General features: G+C 40.5%; 1 protein-coding gene across 4 annotated transcripts in view; it reads right to left on the bottom strand.

The window, feature by feature from the left end:
- Positions 1-1744: 1744 nt before the first annotated feature.
- Positions 1745-13061, bottom strand: part of matcap2 (microtubule associated tyrosine carboxypeptidase 2) — a 61987-nt gene continuing 50670 nt past the window's right edge. For all 4 annotated transcript variants that reach the window (XM_073024047.1, XM_073024045.1, XM_073024046.1 and 1 more), the window contains exons 7-8: positions 7603-7700; positions 1745-3859 (exon numbers count right to left, since the gene is read on the bottom strand). In XM_073024047.1, the coding sequence (XP_072880148.1) occupies positions 3701-3859; positions 7603-7700 (257 nt within the window). In that variant the 3' untranslated portion in view covers positions 1745-3700. The remainder of the gene's footprint in view (positions 3860-7602; positions 7701-13061) is intronic.

Raw genomic sequence — 13061 nt, forward strand, 5'->3', positions numbered from 1 at the left:
GTACCTTCTTTCGTTTCTGATGACCGCAGTAGCTTGGTGTTAGACTTGGCCAGGTCAAAACTAGACGTGTAGAACTGTACATGCAACGAAGCAGAGAGTGCTCAGACTGCATGTCACAAAATGGAGAACTGGACAGTATTATGGGACTGGACCAAGACACAAATGACTAGTTGAGCCTCTGCTTACCAGTACTAAGGCAGTTCAAGTTGTGTATACAGGTCACTGAATACTATAGCTATTGTTCTGGCTCAGAAACTGTAAAAAGAGTGTCTGCTAGGTATGATGGTACAAACCCAGAGCTATCTCTTATCCATCTCTAAGTTAGTAAAACTGTTCTTTTGTATTTCATTAAAACTTGGTTGCATGTTATGAATCCTCAATGTGATTGACACCAGCCAGTTAGGAATGATCCAGAGAAAGATATTTTCTTCTGTTTACGGAGAAATTGTCTGCAGCAGACACACAACTTTGCTTCACTGATGTACGATAAACCTTTTATACTTGTAATGGACCTGGATCTCAGCCGATTTTTCAAACGTTCAATTTTCCATGTAATATTAGTATGGACATATCTTTAATAAACATGTTTTAGTGAGACTAGAAGCAAAGAATATATAGTTTGCTAAGTGTGGGTGGCCTGTGTTGTAATGGGAGAAGACAACCAAGCTTTGGGGCAATGGGTGTTTAAGGTCTGTGGTGTATATTCATATGACACAGATCTGCATATGGACTGACTTAGTGTTAAATGCTGACTGTATCTACTTAAGAATAGGGGCTGTGGGTAATGCATCATGAAGATAACTTGCAATATACATCTATATGTCTACAGTAGGTGACTGATTCTAATACTGTGAACTCTCCTCTAAAACAAAACTGTCAAGTGCTTAAATAGGGTATCAATTGTGCGGCATCTGTAAAGTTAGGCTAGCCATGCTGTTAATACCTTTGCAAATTCATATATAAGCCAAGGGAATCACTCATCCCATTTTGACATGCACAAGAAACTGCAAATATTATTACGCAACTCTTTAATATCATGGGTGCTTTATGGGAGCAATTGTTATTGTGATAACATCTCTAGATGTTTAAAATGAATGTTTAATTCCCTTATTTGCCTGTGTGGATTAAATAATGAAGTCAAAGCATTATGGGAATCTGTGTGTGAACAAATCAGGACCGACTTGGAAATCTCATGGCTTGAAGTGAGCAAATCAAAACTGGCAGTGAGTTAAAGCCTGTGTTGATAAAATGAAAATTATTTTCAGTTGAAATCACATCTTAATTGTGAATTAGCATACTCACCAGTGCCCCTTCCTTAAAGATTTCAATTCCAAATCTGTTCTTCATCTGCATGGATGTACCATTAGGTTTCTGTTGTATGCTACCAACGAGGTGATAGCACTGTGAGCATTACAGTACACCAAAACTTCCACTGCTCAGCAGTAGCAGGAGAAAGCACAGGGAACATCTTTAACAAACTGGGGTAAGTTCATGTGCTCAAAGAATGCTTTAGAGAAATTTATAATCGTCTTGCTATGGATATCTGTAATGTACTTTGTATTAAAATAATTCAGTGCATGTGGAAGAAATAGTCATTAATTCTGTATTAAAAAAACTTTGTATCATTAAGGAAATTTAATCTGTTACACATTTTACCTTTTCATTTGGAAATAAAACAGACAAGCAGTTGTTGTGTTGATCTGATTATCAGTGCTGTACAATCAAATTACATCAGAAAACAATGGCAGATGATTCCACTGTTATGTGCAACTGTGCCATTAGTTTTATTCAGTCTAATATATTCATTGAAACAGGAATAGATCAAATGTTGCACATGATACAGTATGTCTTTATTTTTGTTTTCCCGATTGGTACATTTTGGATTTGATGACCAAAGCTGTGGCTGAAATGTCCTAACACTGAACAAACAAACTGACTGCAATTATTCTCATTCCACCACAATTACAAAACTACATGCAAAAACCTGACAGAATTCAATAACAAACAACAATTCACATGCACTATCACTGGTGAACTGTTCATCCCAATAACGCATGTGATATCACCTCCTATCAAGAGATGCAAGCCAAGTTCTGATAACTGGAATTTTCCCTGCCCATTCATTAATTCTACTAAAGAGAGAATACTTAATTTTGTACAGAGGTCTTTAATATTAGTAACTGTAGACCTGTTAGTGGTATGATCAGATTAGTGAAAATTAACATGGCTCAGGGGTTCATTAATAAATCATTCTGAATATTTCATAAATACACTTCTGAAGTCAGATATGACCCAAGATATTTTGCATCACACATTTAGTAAGAGTTTTCAATGTTAAAAACACCTATTCATGACCAAAATGGTGACTTAGAATGAAAGATTTAAAATAAACCCAGTTCTTCTGTTTTCCAGTTTAGTTCATGAGGATGATTATGAGAGAAAGGCGATGCATTCGATGAACATTCCCTTACATCCTGGAAGGCTACCAAGCAAAAACAAAACTTGTAAACAAATAACCACCAATATTAGCAGAACGGTAGGCCTATGGAAGTGAATGCCAATATACCTCTTTTGAATTGAAACCGCTATTTGACTCAGGGTTGAAGAAAAGTCTAAGGTACTTAAAGGACTAAGCAGGGGGATTCTGGAGAAGCAAGATAAGGCTGTTTATTAAGCTACTCACCTAAAGAAGGAAGAAAAAATGAGAAAGCATGAGAAGAATAACTCTCCTCTGCAAAAACAAAGGTCAATAATAAATCCAGTATGGAATTTGGTACAACTGTCTTGAAGAGTGGTGATACTGCAGAACCGGTGTCTATAATCAGTAGTTGAGATGAAAAGCTCTGAAGCAAGTTCATAAATTCATACAGAAAGAAGTAGAATCCAAAGAGGTAAAAGAATTGCTTAGAGCAGAAAGACAATAATAGATTGGTTGAGCTAAGTCACCTGCCTCTCTGTTGCACAGTCCACAACAGGCAACTCGAGCAAAATAGTGTTCTGCATCCTGGGTTACGGCCTAACAACACTATATTATGGAACTGAAAAGAGATGGACAACAATTCAGAGAATAACACAAAGAAACTGATGCAACATATTAACATTCTCTAATGTTTCAGTGATATACAATGTCAAATAGTTCAAGTTTGCAGATATTAATGTGACAGTTTTAACGTGTAAATTTTTTTGCAGTTTTTCTGTGCAGTATTAGTTTTGCTGTCAAGTTTACACAAGTCCCTATATTTTTCAATTCTGGAAGAGAAAATGGAGGTAAAGTGATGTATTTTATCACAGCCACAGACAAAATGCAATTGGGCATATGAAACACAATGCTGAAAACTACAATTCTGACAGTAATTTGGTTCAGTTGGAATTCTTCACACATTGTACTTCTGTGTTTTTTCAACAATATTACTTTTTTGTTTTTTTTTAAAGATTTTTTAACAAAATGTATTTCACTTTCATCTCAATACCATTAACATAGTAAAATATATTTATGTACTCTGCAATACTTAAGATTTCAACCCTCAAGTAGAAATCACCTAATGCCTTAAAGTGAACAATTACAAATTGCGAACTTGCCCAAATACAAATTGCCTGTCAAACGTGTGTCCAACTCTGAATGATTATAGTTTACTTTCTGTGAATGTAGTACTATTTTGGTGTTATCAGTTACTGGATCAATCGCAGATCTCAGTTCATTTCAAATCAAAATCTGGAGTTCACAATCTGTCAGCCCGTTCACCTTCATGATCTTGTCTAATTGTTCCAGATACCGAACTTGGTCGTGCATGAAGTGAGGTATTTGTGCATTCTGCAACATGGCAGTAACCTTGAGGCGGTCCACATCTTCATAAGATACCTGAATGTAAGAGCAAATGGAATTAAAAATCACCTTTTAATACAAGTCATTATTTTATCAGGCAGGGGAACTACATCAAATGAAGGATCCAGTTAAGGATAGAAAGTTAAATTGCCTATCATAACACAGTTGCCCTTAGTTTATCACTAGAGTTCAGATCTGATGGAATGCAAACAGACTTTTCAATAAGGTTGTATAATCTTACAAGATCACTGAATACTAATACACCTTTGGAGGAAAGCAATGGAAAATCTATAGGGCTTCTCCAGACAAGACTTCAGTAAAATTTAGAAGTGCAGGATGCAGACTAAAGTTTACAGGAATACGTGAACAGATCATGCAGAGAATATTTGTCAGGAAAGGTGATTATGGAGCAATTTTATTGATGGGCCTGACCTACTGGATAGGAATTGATATTGGTTGTACACAAATTATATTTCTACTGAAGGCGGTGAAATGAGCAAAGTCTTTGAAGGGATGGGTTGGTCTCATTGTTTCATGCATTCTCACATTCGTGAGTTTGAAATTAAAGTTCACATCAGCTCGCGTGCGAAGTTGCAGATTTAATATTGTCAATATCTTTAAAAAATAGTAAAGCTGATACTATCTCAACAATATACCTAATCAGACCAACGTTTGTCCATTTAGGTCTGTCCACGTGGGATTTGCAGCTGTGAGCCCATGGAACCAGATGGGGTTTACTGAATTTGGTTTCATGGAAAGTATTCATAAATGATTACACAGAGAGCTTTTCTCTGCTGTACATTTATAAGTTTTACTATTTCAGTCGCTTGTTCTATTTTCAGTATCCAACTGGAATGCTAGCTGTTAAATCTGATGCTTGGAAACAGACTGGATCACATTGAGCAATGAGGCAGCTCTGGCGATTTCCCCACATACACTCTTGTAGGCCAGCTGTCATCAGCTTTTAATAATAAATACTTAAGATATGTAAAATATGTTCCTGAGTAAGATCTTTATTAACTTAATATCCCTTGTTTTCTTTAGAATTGCAACACAAAATCTTATTTCCTTGACTCTTACAGGTTACCCTGAATACTAATACACCTTTGGAGAGCAGTGGGAATTCCATTGGACCACTCCAGATCAGACTACTACAACATGTAGAAAGGGGGAATGCAGACTGAAATTTAAGAGAAGACACTAAGCAGCTTGGATGCAATACTTCTTGAGTGTAGTCATTTAGTATGTATACTTCAATTTGAATGGCTCTGTCATAAGGTGGGCATTGGGAACAGGCCCAAATGCAAGACACAAACACTGAAGTACTAGGGACAGGACTAGGTGTATCAAGAAAGCAAGGGAAGTGGGGAAGAAATGATGCTGGACAAGACACAGGCCCTGGACAAGACTAGGAGACAGGGCATGGCTAGGACTTGAGTAGGAAAGTGGGACCTGGAGGAGGAACTAGGAACCTGGACAAGGACTCTGAACCCGATTCTGGACAGGGGCCCGGAAGCTAGGTCTTGACTCGGGCTCGGACTCCGGATCCAGGCGAAGACTGGACGTGGGAGCTGGACACAGGACTCCAAAGCTGGACGAGGACATGAAGCTCAGACTTGGTCTTGATCGAGGGACAGCAGGAACGCAGAGCCTAGGTCGAGGGAGAGCAGGAATGCAGAGCCTAGGTCGAGGGAGAGCAAAGCAGAAGTGGGGAGAGGCGTAGCTGGACACGGACACTAGCCCTGGACGAGACCAGGACTCAGGGCCCAGGCTCCAACATGGACACGGAGTGGAACCTCCTTGGAGCCTTGGACACGGAATGAAACCTCCTCAAAGCCTTGGACACGGAATGGAACCTCCCCAGAGCCTTGGACACGGAATGGAACCTCCCCAGAGCCTTGGACACGGAATGGAACCTCCTCAAAGCCTTGGACACGGAATGGAACCTCCCCAGAGCCTTGGACACGGAATGGAACCTCCCCAGAGCCTTGGACACGGAATGGAACCTCCTCAAAGCCTTGGACTGGACTGGAACCTCCTCGGAGCCTTGGACATGGAATGGAACCTCCTCTGAGCCTTGGACTGGACTGGAACCTCCTCAAAGCCTTGGACTGGACTGGAACCTCCTCAGAGCCTTGGACACAGAATGGAACCTCCTTGGAGCCTTGGACACAGAATGGAACCTCCTTGGAGCCTTGGACTTGAGCACAGGAACAGAGCCGGGACCCCTCCTTGGGAACAGGACGTAGGGCCGGGGCTTTACACAGTGTCAAGACCCCTCCTTGGGGACAGGACATAGGGCTGGGACTCATACACGGACACTAAACCTGAGGAGGGCTAAGGCACCGGTGACCCCTGTTTCCATCCAAGGGGTCAGTGTGGACATGGTGGAGGATTACAAATACCTGGGGATACGAACTGACAATAAACTGGACTGGTCAAAGAACACTGAGGCTGTCTACAAGAAGGGTCAGAGCCGTCTCTACTTCCTGAGGAGACTGAGGTCCTTTTAACATCTGCCGGATGATGCTGAGGATGTTCTACGAGTCTGTGGTGGCCAGTGCTATCATGTTTTCTGTTGTATGCTGGGGCAGCAGGCTGAGGGTAGCAGACACAACAGAATCAACAAACTCATTCGTAAGGCCAGTGATGTTGGGGGGGTGGAACTGGACTCTCTGATGGTGGTGTCTGAAAAGAGGATGCTGTCCAACTTGCATGCCATCTTGGACAATATCTCCCATACACTCCATAATGTACAGATTAGGCACAGGGACTCATTCCACCGAGATGCAACACTGAGTGTCATAAGAAGTCATTCTTGCCTGTGGCCATCAAACTTTACAACTCCTCCCTCGGAGTGTCAGACACCCTGAGCCAATAGGCTGGTCCTGGACTTATTTCCACTTGGAATAATTTACTTATTATTATTTAATTATTTATGGGTTTTTATTGCTATATTTCTACACTATTCTTGGTTGGTGCGACTGTAACGAAACCCAATTTCCCTCGGGATCAATAAAGTATGTCTGTCTGTCTGTCTAAACACAGGGACACAAAGAGACAGTTTCAAGCTCAACGACAGACAGTTCCTTCTGTCGGCATGGCAAGGCTCCGCGGAGTCTCACTCTGGTGGCTGAACTTGACGGCGATACAGGCGAGGTTGCCGGCAGGGCTTCAGGCCAGGCTTCAGAGGGGAGGAAGGGAACAGTCCAGTCTCAGGGTAACGGCAAAGACGGCCTGACTTACCCAACGGAGGCAAGAACAGGAAGGGACAGATCCCACAGTAGGGTAACGGCAAGAACAGCCTGACTTACCCCACAGAGGCGAGGACGGGATACCAACAAGACAAACCAGCCCCAACACTCGAACCCAGGGCCACTTATATTCCCGGCCTCAAGACGAGAATCAGGTGCCTATTATTAAGCCCAAATGAAACAATGGACAGCCGGAAGACCCAGAGTCTGGAGTCCATGGACCGGACTGTGATCCGGAACGCGGACTTCACGGACCGGACCATGACAGGCACAACTTAAACCAATCAAAGAAAGATGGGATTGGAGTTTGTTAAGTTTACAATCCTAATTTAATCTTTTGTTTGATATTTTATGAAAATGCAGTTGCAAAGTCTGAGTCAAGACAGAGCTCAGGAGGCATTTGAGATTTGCAATAGAGTTGAGTCCATTGACGGTTTACATCTGTAACTGCTGAGAACTTGCACAGTATAAACACCACTTGTGTGAACAACATAGTAGGAAAACTGCACTGTCAACTTGACTGACCTTCCCCAACGCTGTTAAAAGCTGGAAGTCAATGCTGTCTCTGTATCTCAGAATTTTAAGGATGCCGTCCAGATAGACTTGGTCTTTGCTAAAACACCCTAAATGAGATAAATCAGATTATGTTTATATCACCATGAATAATTATCATAAATTCTCAAATCAAGGTAGGAATAAGGAAGAAGGAAATAAGCTTGGATAGTACTAGGAGAGAGAAAGGGGAGGGAAAACAAGAGGGCTAATGGGGGCAAGAGAAGGACAAAGAATAAGTAGATTCAGGGAGCAGATTCATAAAGAAAAAATTCAACAATAAATGTATGAGTTCTTTCACCATTGTCCCAAAGCCTTTGTGGACAATGAGCAGACTTCATAAGATTTTAATGCTATAATAAATAGTAGACTATTTGTGCACATAAAAATAAAGGTGAAATTCAGAAAGAGGGAAAGATGTTGCCTTGGAATTTCAGTCAGCAGTGCAAGGACGACACTTGCTGAAGAAAGTTATCCACAAAGATTTGGTGCAATCTGTGTCATGGAAAGTCCCTGATGCCAGGGTGTCTGTAGCTTGCTACTGTCTGTGTTGGGTCTACTGATAATGATGTCCATCAGATTGAAGAATCCTCCCAGACTGCAAACCATGATGTAAAAAACATCATCTTACAACAGAAACTAAAAATCGGGAGTTAAGTTAGTTAAAATATCAAACAACTATGAAAAACATTTCCTAAAAGTCATTTTGACTGGAATTTCACCCATATGATAATAGTTCTTTCAGTACAGGGATTCTTTTTTAAGTTATTGAGACTTTATCTCATTGTGACAGTCATAACATTTTCAGTAGCTTATATAGTGAGAAGTATTTCAAGCAATGGAATTCTCTTCACAAATGTGGTCTTCATTACATCTGTGAAGACTCTGAGAGACCACTCTATGGTAGAGTATGCAATCTCACAAACCTGCTATTATTTTGTACCTGACTGCATGTATGGGGAAGACAGAATTCCTTGTGGTTTTCATAATATCACGTCAGCAAGAGTTGACAGCTTAGCTGTATTTATAACTGTACTTCGAAGCTAGTACTTCACATTTAACTAAACAAAGTACAACAATAAAAATGTAAAGCAGTGCGAGAAAGAAATTCAAACAAGAACAGAAACTGGGAGAAGGGCAGACAAATGGGGGATAAGGGGAGGAGGAAGAGTTTGGGTGCAGAGGTGGTGAGAGCAACTGTCAGGTTGCATTGATAGATTCAGAGCTACAAAGATGGTTGGAGAGAAAACACTTAAGATTTGAAGAGGAAATAACCTGAATTTGATGAGCACTATTAATGTTCTCAAGATATAGAAAAAAGTAGTTAAGCAATCACATTTGAGGCATTATGTTGGTAAATAAGGGAGCTAATTTGCACACAACAAAGGCTAAAGAACAGCCATGATATAAAGGACATGATGGCTTATTTTCAGGTGCTTTAACTAGGAATATTGGGAAGACTCTCCTATCGTACTTTAAACAGCAGCAACGTTGCATTCCTTGCAAAATAGAGCAAGTGAACCATTGAGATTATGGATGTGTGAGCTCTACTAGGCCAATGAGTACTACCTAATTCCAAATTTGGAGTCCTAATACACATGAATGATGACATATGCAATAGTAATAGAGATGTGCAGAATACTTATAATAACAGATTTCTCAAACGAATGGAGTCTAGAACTTCAATATTGTTCTCCAAATTTAGATGTGAACACCATTTCCAAATCTAGTAAGTATTGTACATAAACAGGTACCCTCTGAGTTAGGATGTCATATTGTTGAAGAGTGAGAGATGGCTTGATTGAAACAAAGATCTTGAGGAGTCTTGCCCGGATGAATTAGGAGCGGATGTTTCCTCCTGTGAAAGCATCTAGAACCGGGGGTCACAGCTAAAAATTTAGGGTCACCCATTTAAGAGAGAAATTAGATTTTTTTTCTCCCAGATGGTGTGAAAGGCAGTGGAAACAAAATTGGTATATTTTTAAGGCAGGAGTAGATAGATACTTGGTAAGCAAGGGTGTGAGATGTTACTATAGTTGGACATGGATGCTAAGCTGAAGTAAAAATCTGATCAGAGCAGAATGCTTAGCCTCCTTATTTATATTCTTGTTTACACATTGAACACTAAATCCAGGCTAACCTTGCTATGTACTGACAGCTGGACTATCAGATATGGCCTCTGTCAGATAACACTAAACCAGGTGCCAGGCTACCCTATGCATTGTATAGGATCCGAATGCATATTTTTTCTTGAAAGTGAGCAGGGGCGTTGTCCAGGTCTCCTAGCCTATAATTTTATGTACCTCAACCAAAATATACACCCTCACTACTTTTATTTCTGTTTTTTGCACTGCTTATTTTTAAACTTAACTATATATATATATATAATATATAATCACATATATATTATATAATGTATATATAATTATATTATATATATATATAATTCAGTAATTTTTCTCTATATTTATCATGTACTTCATTGTACTGCTGCCATAAAGTTAACAAATTTCAAGACATAATGCCGGTGATATTAAACTTGATTTTGATACATGGCTATAAAACCCAGTGGTATGACCCAAGGTCATGGAATTTGATGTATAAATAAAAGTCCATTATACATTGATCACTAAAACATCGTATTTACAATAGAGAAGTAGGCATTCTGTGCATCTCTATTTAATGGTTGCCTCTTACTATTCCTCTTAAACATAGCAATCAGTTTCATGTATTTATTTAGCTTTCCCTGTTCTCTTCAGCTAATCATTATGATCCCAAATCTATGACTTCCACCCGCTGAGTAAGAAAACTAGCTTAAATTCGAAAATAGAGTTAGTCAGCACTACTGCACAGTGCTAGTTCTAGTCTTGTCCATGACTAGAAACATACCATGGTTTTCCAATGTATTTATTTGTACTTTTATTTACTTCCTACTTGCAGCCTATCAACCTGATTGTTCAGCAGAAGGATATCAGAACTGGCTTGTTTTATTAAAAAGTAAACAGTTCCCATCATACAGCTGACCAAGAGATTTTGTGCTGTTAGAATGAGTCTGTAACTTAAACCATGGCACTACTGGCATTCAGGCGTTGCAAATCACAGAATGTGCAGACCTTGCTCATTTATAACATCCACACACCAGTGCATGTGTTGAAATAGTAAACTCAGTGGGATAAACATTTTATCTTTCCATCCGCTCTTGCATCTAACATACCCAAGAATGCTGCCCTACACCCCAAATCTCAACCATTGCTCACTGAAATTTAAGGAGTGATGACTCTCATCGGAGGCTCTTTATTTGCGAGCAACATACTAAAATCTTTGGAGGAATTCAGCAGGTCAGAATTGGAATCAGATTTAATATCACTGGCATATGTCTTGAAATATGTTGCTTAGCATCAGCAGTACATTGATAATGCATAAAGAAAAAAACTATAAATTAAGTTCTATATAAAATTTAAATTAAATGAGTAGTGCAGAGAGGGAAAAAAATAGTGAGGTAGTGTACATGGGTTCATTGTCCATTCAGAAATCTGAAAGCAGTGGGGAAGAAGCTGTTCCTAAGACATTGAGTATGTGTCCTCAGGCTCCAGTACGTCCTCCTTGATGGTAGCAATGAGAAGAGGGTATGTTCTGGGTGACGCAGATCCTTAATGATGTCCTTTGAAGATGTCCTCGATGCATAGTGCCCATGAAGGAGCTGGCTTTCTGCAGCTTTCTCCAATCCTGTGCAGTGCCCCCCCCCCCCGCATACCAGGTAATAACACAACCAGTTAGAATGCTCTCCATGGGACATCTGTAAAAATTTGCGTGAACGTTTGGTGACATACTAAGTCTCTTCAAGCTCCTAATGAAATATAGCCACTGTTGTGCCTTCTTCATAATTGCATTAATATTTTAGGTCCACAACAGATCCTCAGAGATGTTGACACCCAGGAACTTGAAACTCCTCAACTTTTCTACAGCTGGTCTCTCAATGAGGTCTGGTGTGTGTTCATTGACCGCCCCTTCCTGAAGTCCATGGTGTTACTGATGTTGAGTGCAAGGTTGTTGTTGCGACATCACTCAAACAGCTGATCTATTTCACTCCTGTACACCTCCATGTCACCATCTAAAATTCTGCCAACAGTAGTTGTGTCATTGGCAAATTTATACAATGGTCTTGAGCTGTGCCTAGCCACACAGTTGTTGGTGTAGAGAGAGCAGAACAGGGGGCTAAGCACACATCCTTGAGGTGTGCCAATGATGATTATCAGCAAAGAAGAGACGTTATTTCCGATCTGCACTGACTGTGGTCTTCCGAAGAGAAAGTCAAGGAGGGGGTACAGAGGCCCAGGTTATGGAGTTTGTTGATTAGTACTGACGGTATGATAGTGTTGAAAGCTGAGCTATGCCTGACATAGGTCCAGGTGATCCAATGCCAAGTGGAGAGCCAGTGAGATTGCATCCACTGTAGACCTATTATGGTGATAGGCAAATTGTGTCATCAGCAAATTTACTAACCCATCCCTCCACTTCATTATCCAGGTCATTTATAAAAATCATGAAGAGAAGGGGGTCCCAGAACAGATCCCTGAGGCACATCACTGGTCACCGCCCTCCATGCAGAATATGACCTGTTTACAACCACTCTTTGCCTTCCGTGGGCAAGCCAATTCTGGATCCACAAGGCAATGTCCCCTTGGATCCCATGCCTCCTTACTTTCTCAGTAAGTCTTGCATGGGCTACCTTATCAAATGCCTTGCTGAAATTCATATACACTACATCTACTGCTCTACCTTCATCAATGCATTTAGTCACATCCTCAAAAAATTCAATCAGGCTCGTAAGGAACAAGCTGCCTTTGACAAAGCCATACTGACTATTCCTAATCATGCCTCTCCAAATGTTCATAAATCCTGCCTCTCAGGATCTTCTCCATCAACTTACCAACCACTGAAGTAAGACTTTCTGGTCTATAATTTCCTGGGCTATCCCTACTCCCTTTTTTGAATGAGGGAACAACATCTGCAACCCTCCAATCCTCTGGAACCTCTCCCATCCCCATTGATGATGCAAAAATCATTGCCAGAGGCTCAGCAATCTCCTCCCTCGCCTCCCACAGTAGCCTGGGGTATATCTCATCCGGTTCCAGTGACTTATCCATCTTGATGCTTCCAAAGCACCAGCACATCCACTTTCTTAATGTCTATATGCTCAATCTGTTCAATCTGCTGCAAGTCATCCCTACAATCTGCAAGGTTGTTTTCCGTAGTGAGTACTGAAGCAAAGTATTTATTAAGTACCTCTGCTATCTCTTCCGGTTCCATACACACTTTTCCACTGTCACACTTGTATGATCCTATTCTCTCACATCTTATCCTCTTGCTCTTCAGTTGCTTGTAGAATGCCTTGGGGGTTTCCTTAATCCTGCTTGCCAAGGTCTTTTCAT

The sequence above is a fragment of the Hemitrygon akajei genome, chromosome 20, assembly GCF_048418815.1.
Source record: "Hemitrygon akajei chromosome 20, sHemAka1.3, whole genome shotgun sequence".
NCBI classification, from domain to species: domain Eukaryota; kingdom Metazoa; phylum Chordata; class Chondrichthyes; order Myliobatiformes; family Dasyatidae; genus Hemitrygon; species Hemitrygon akajei.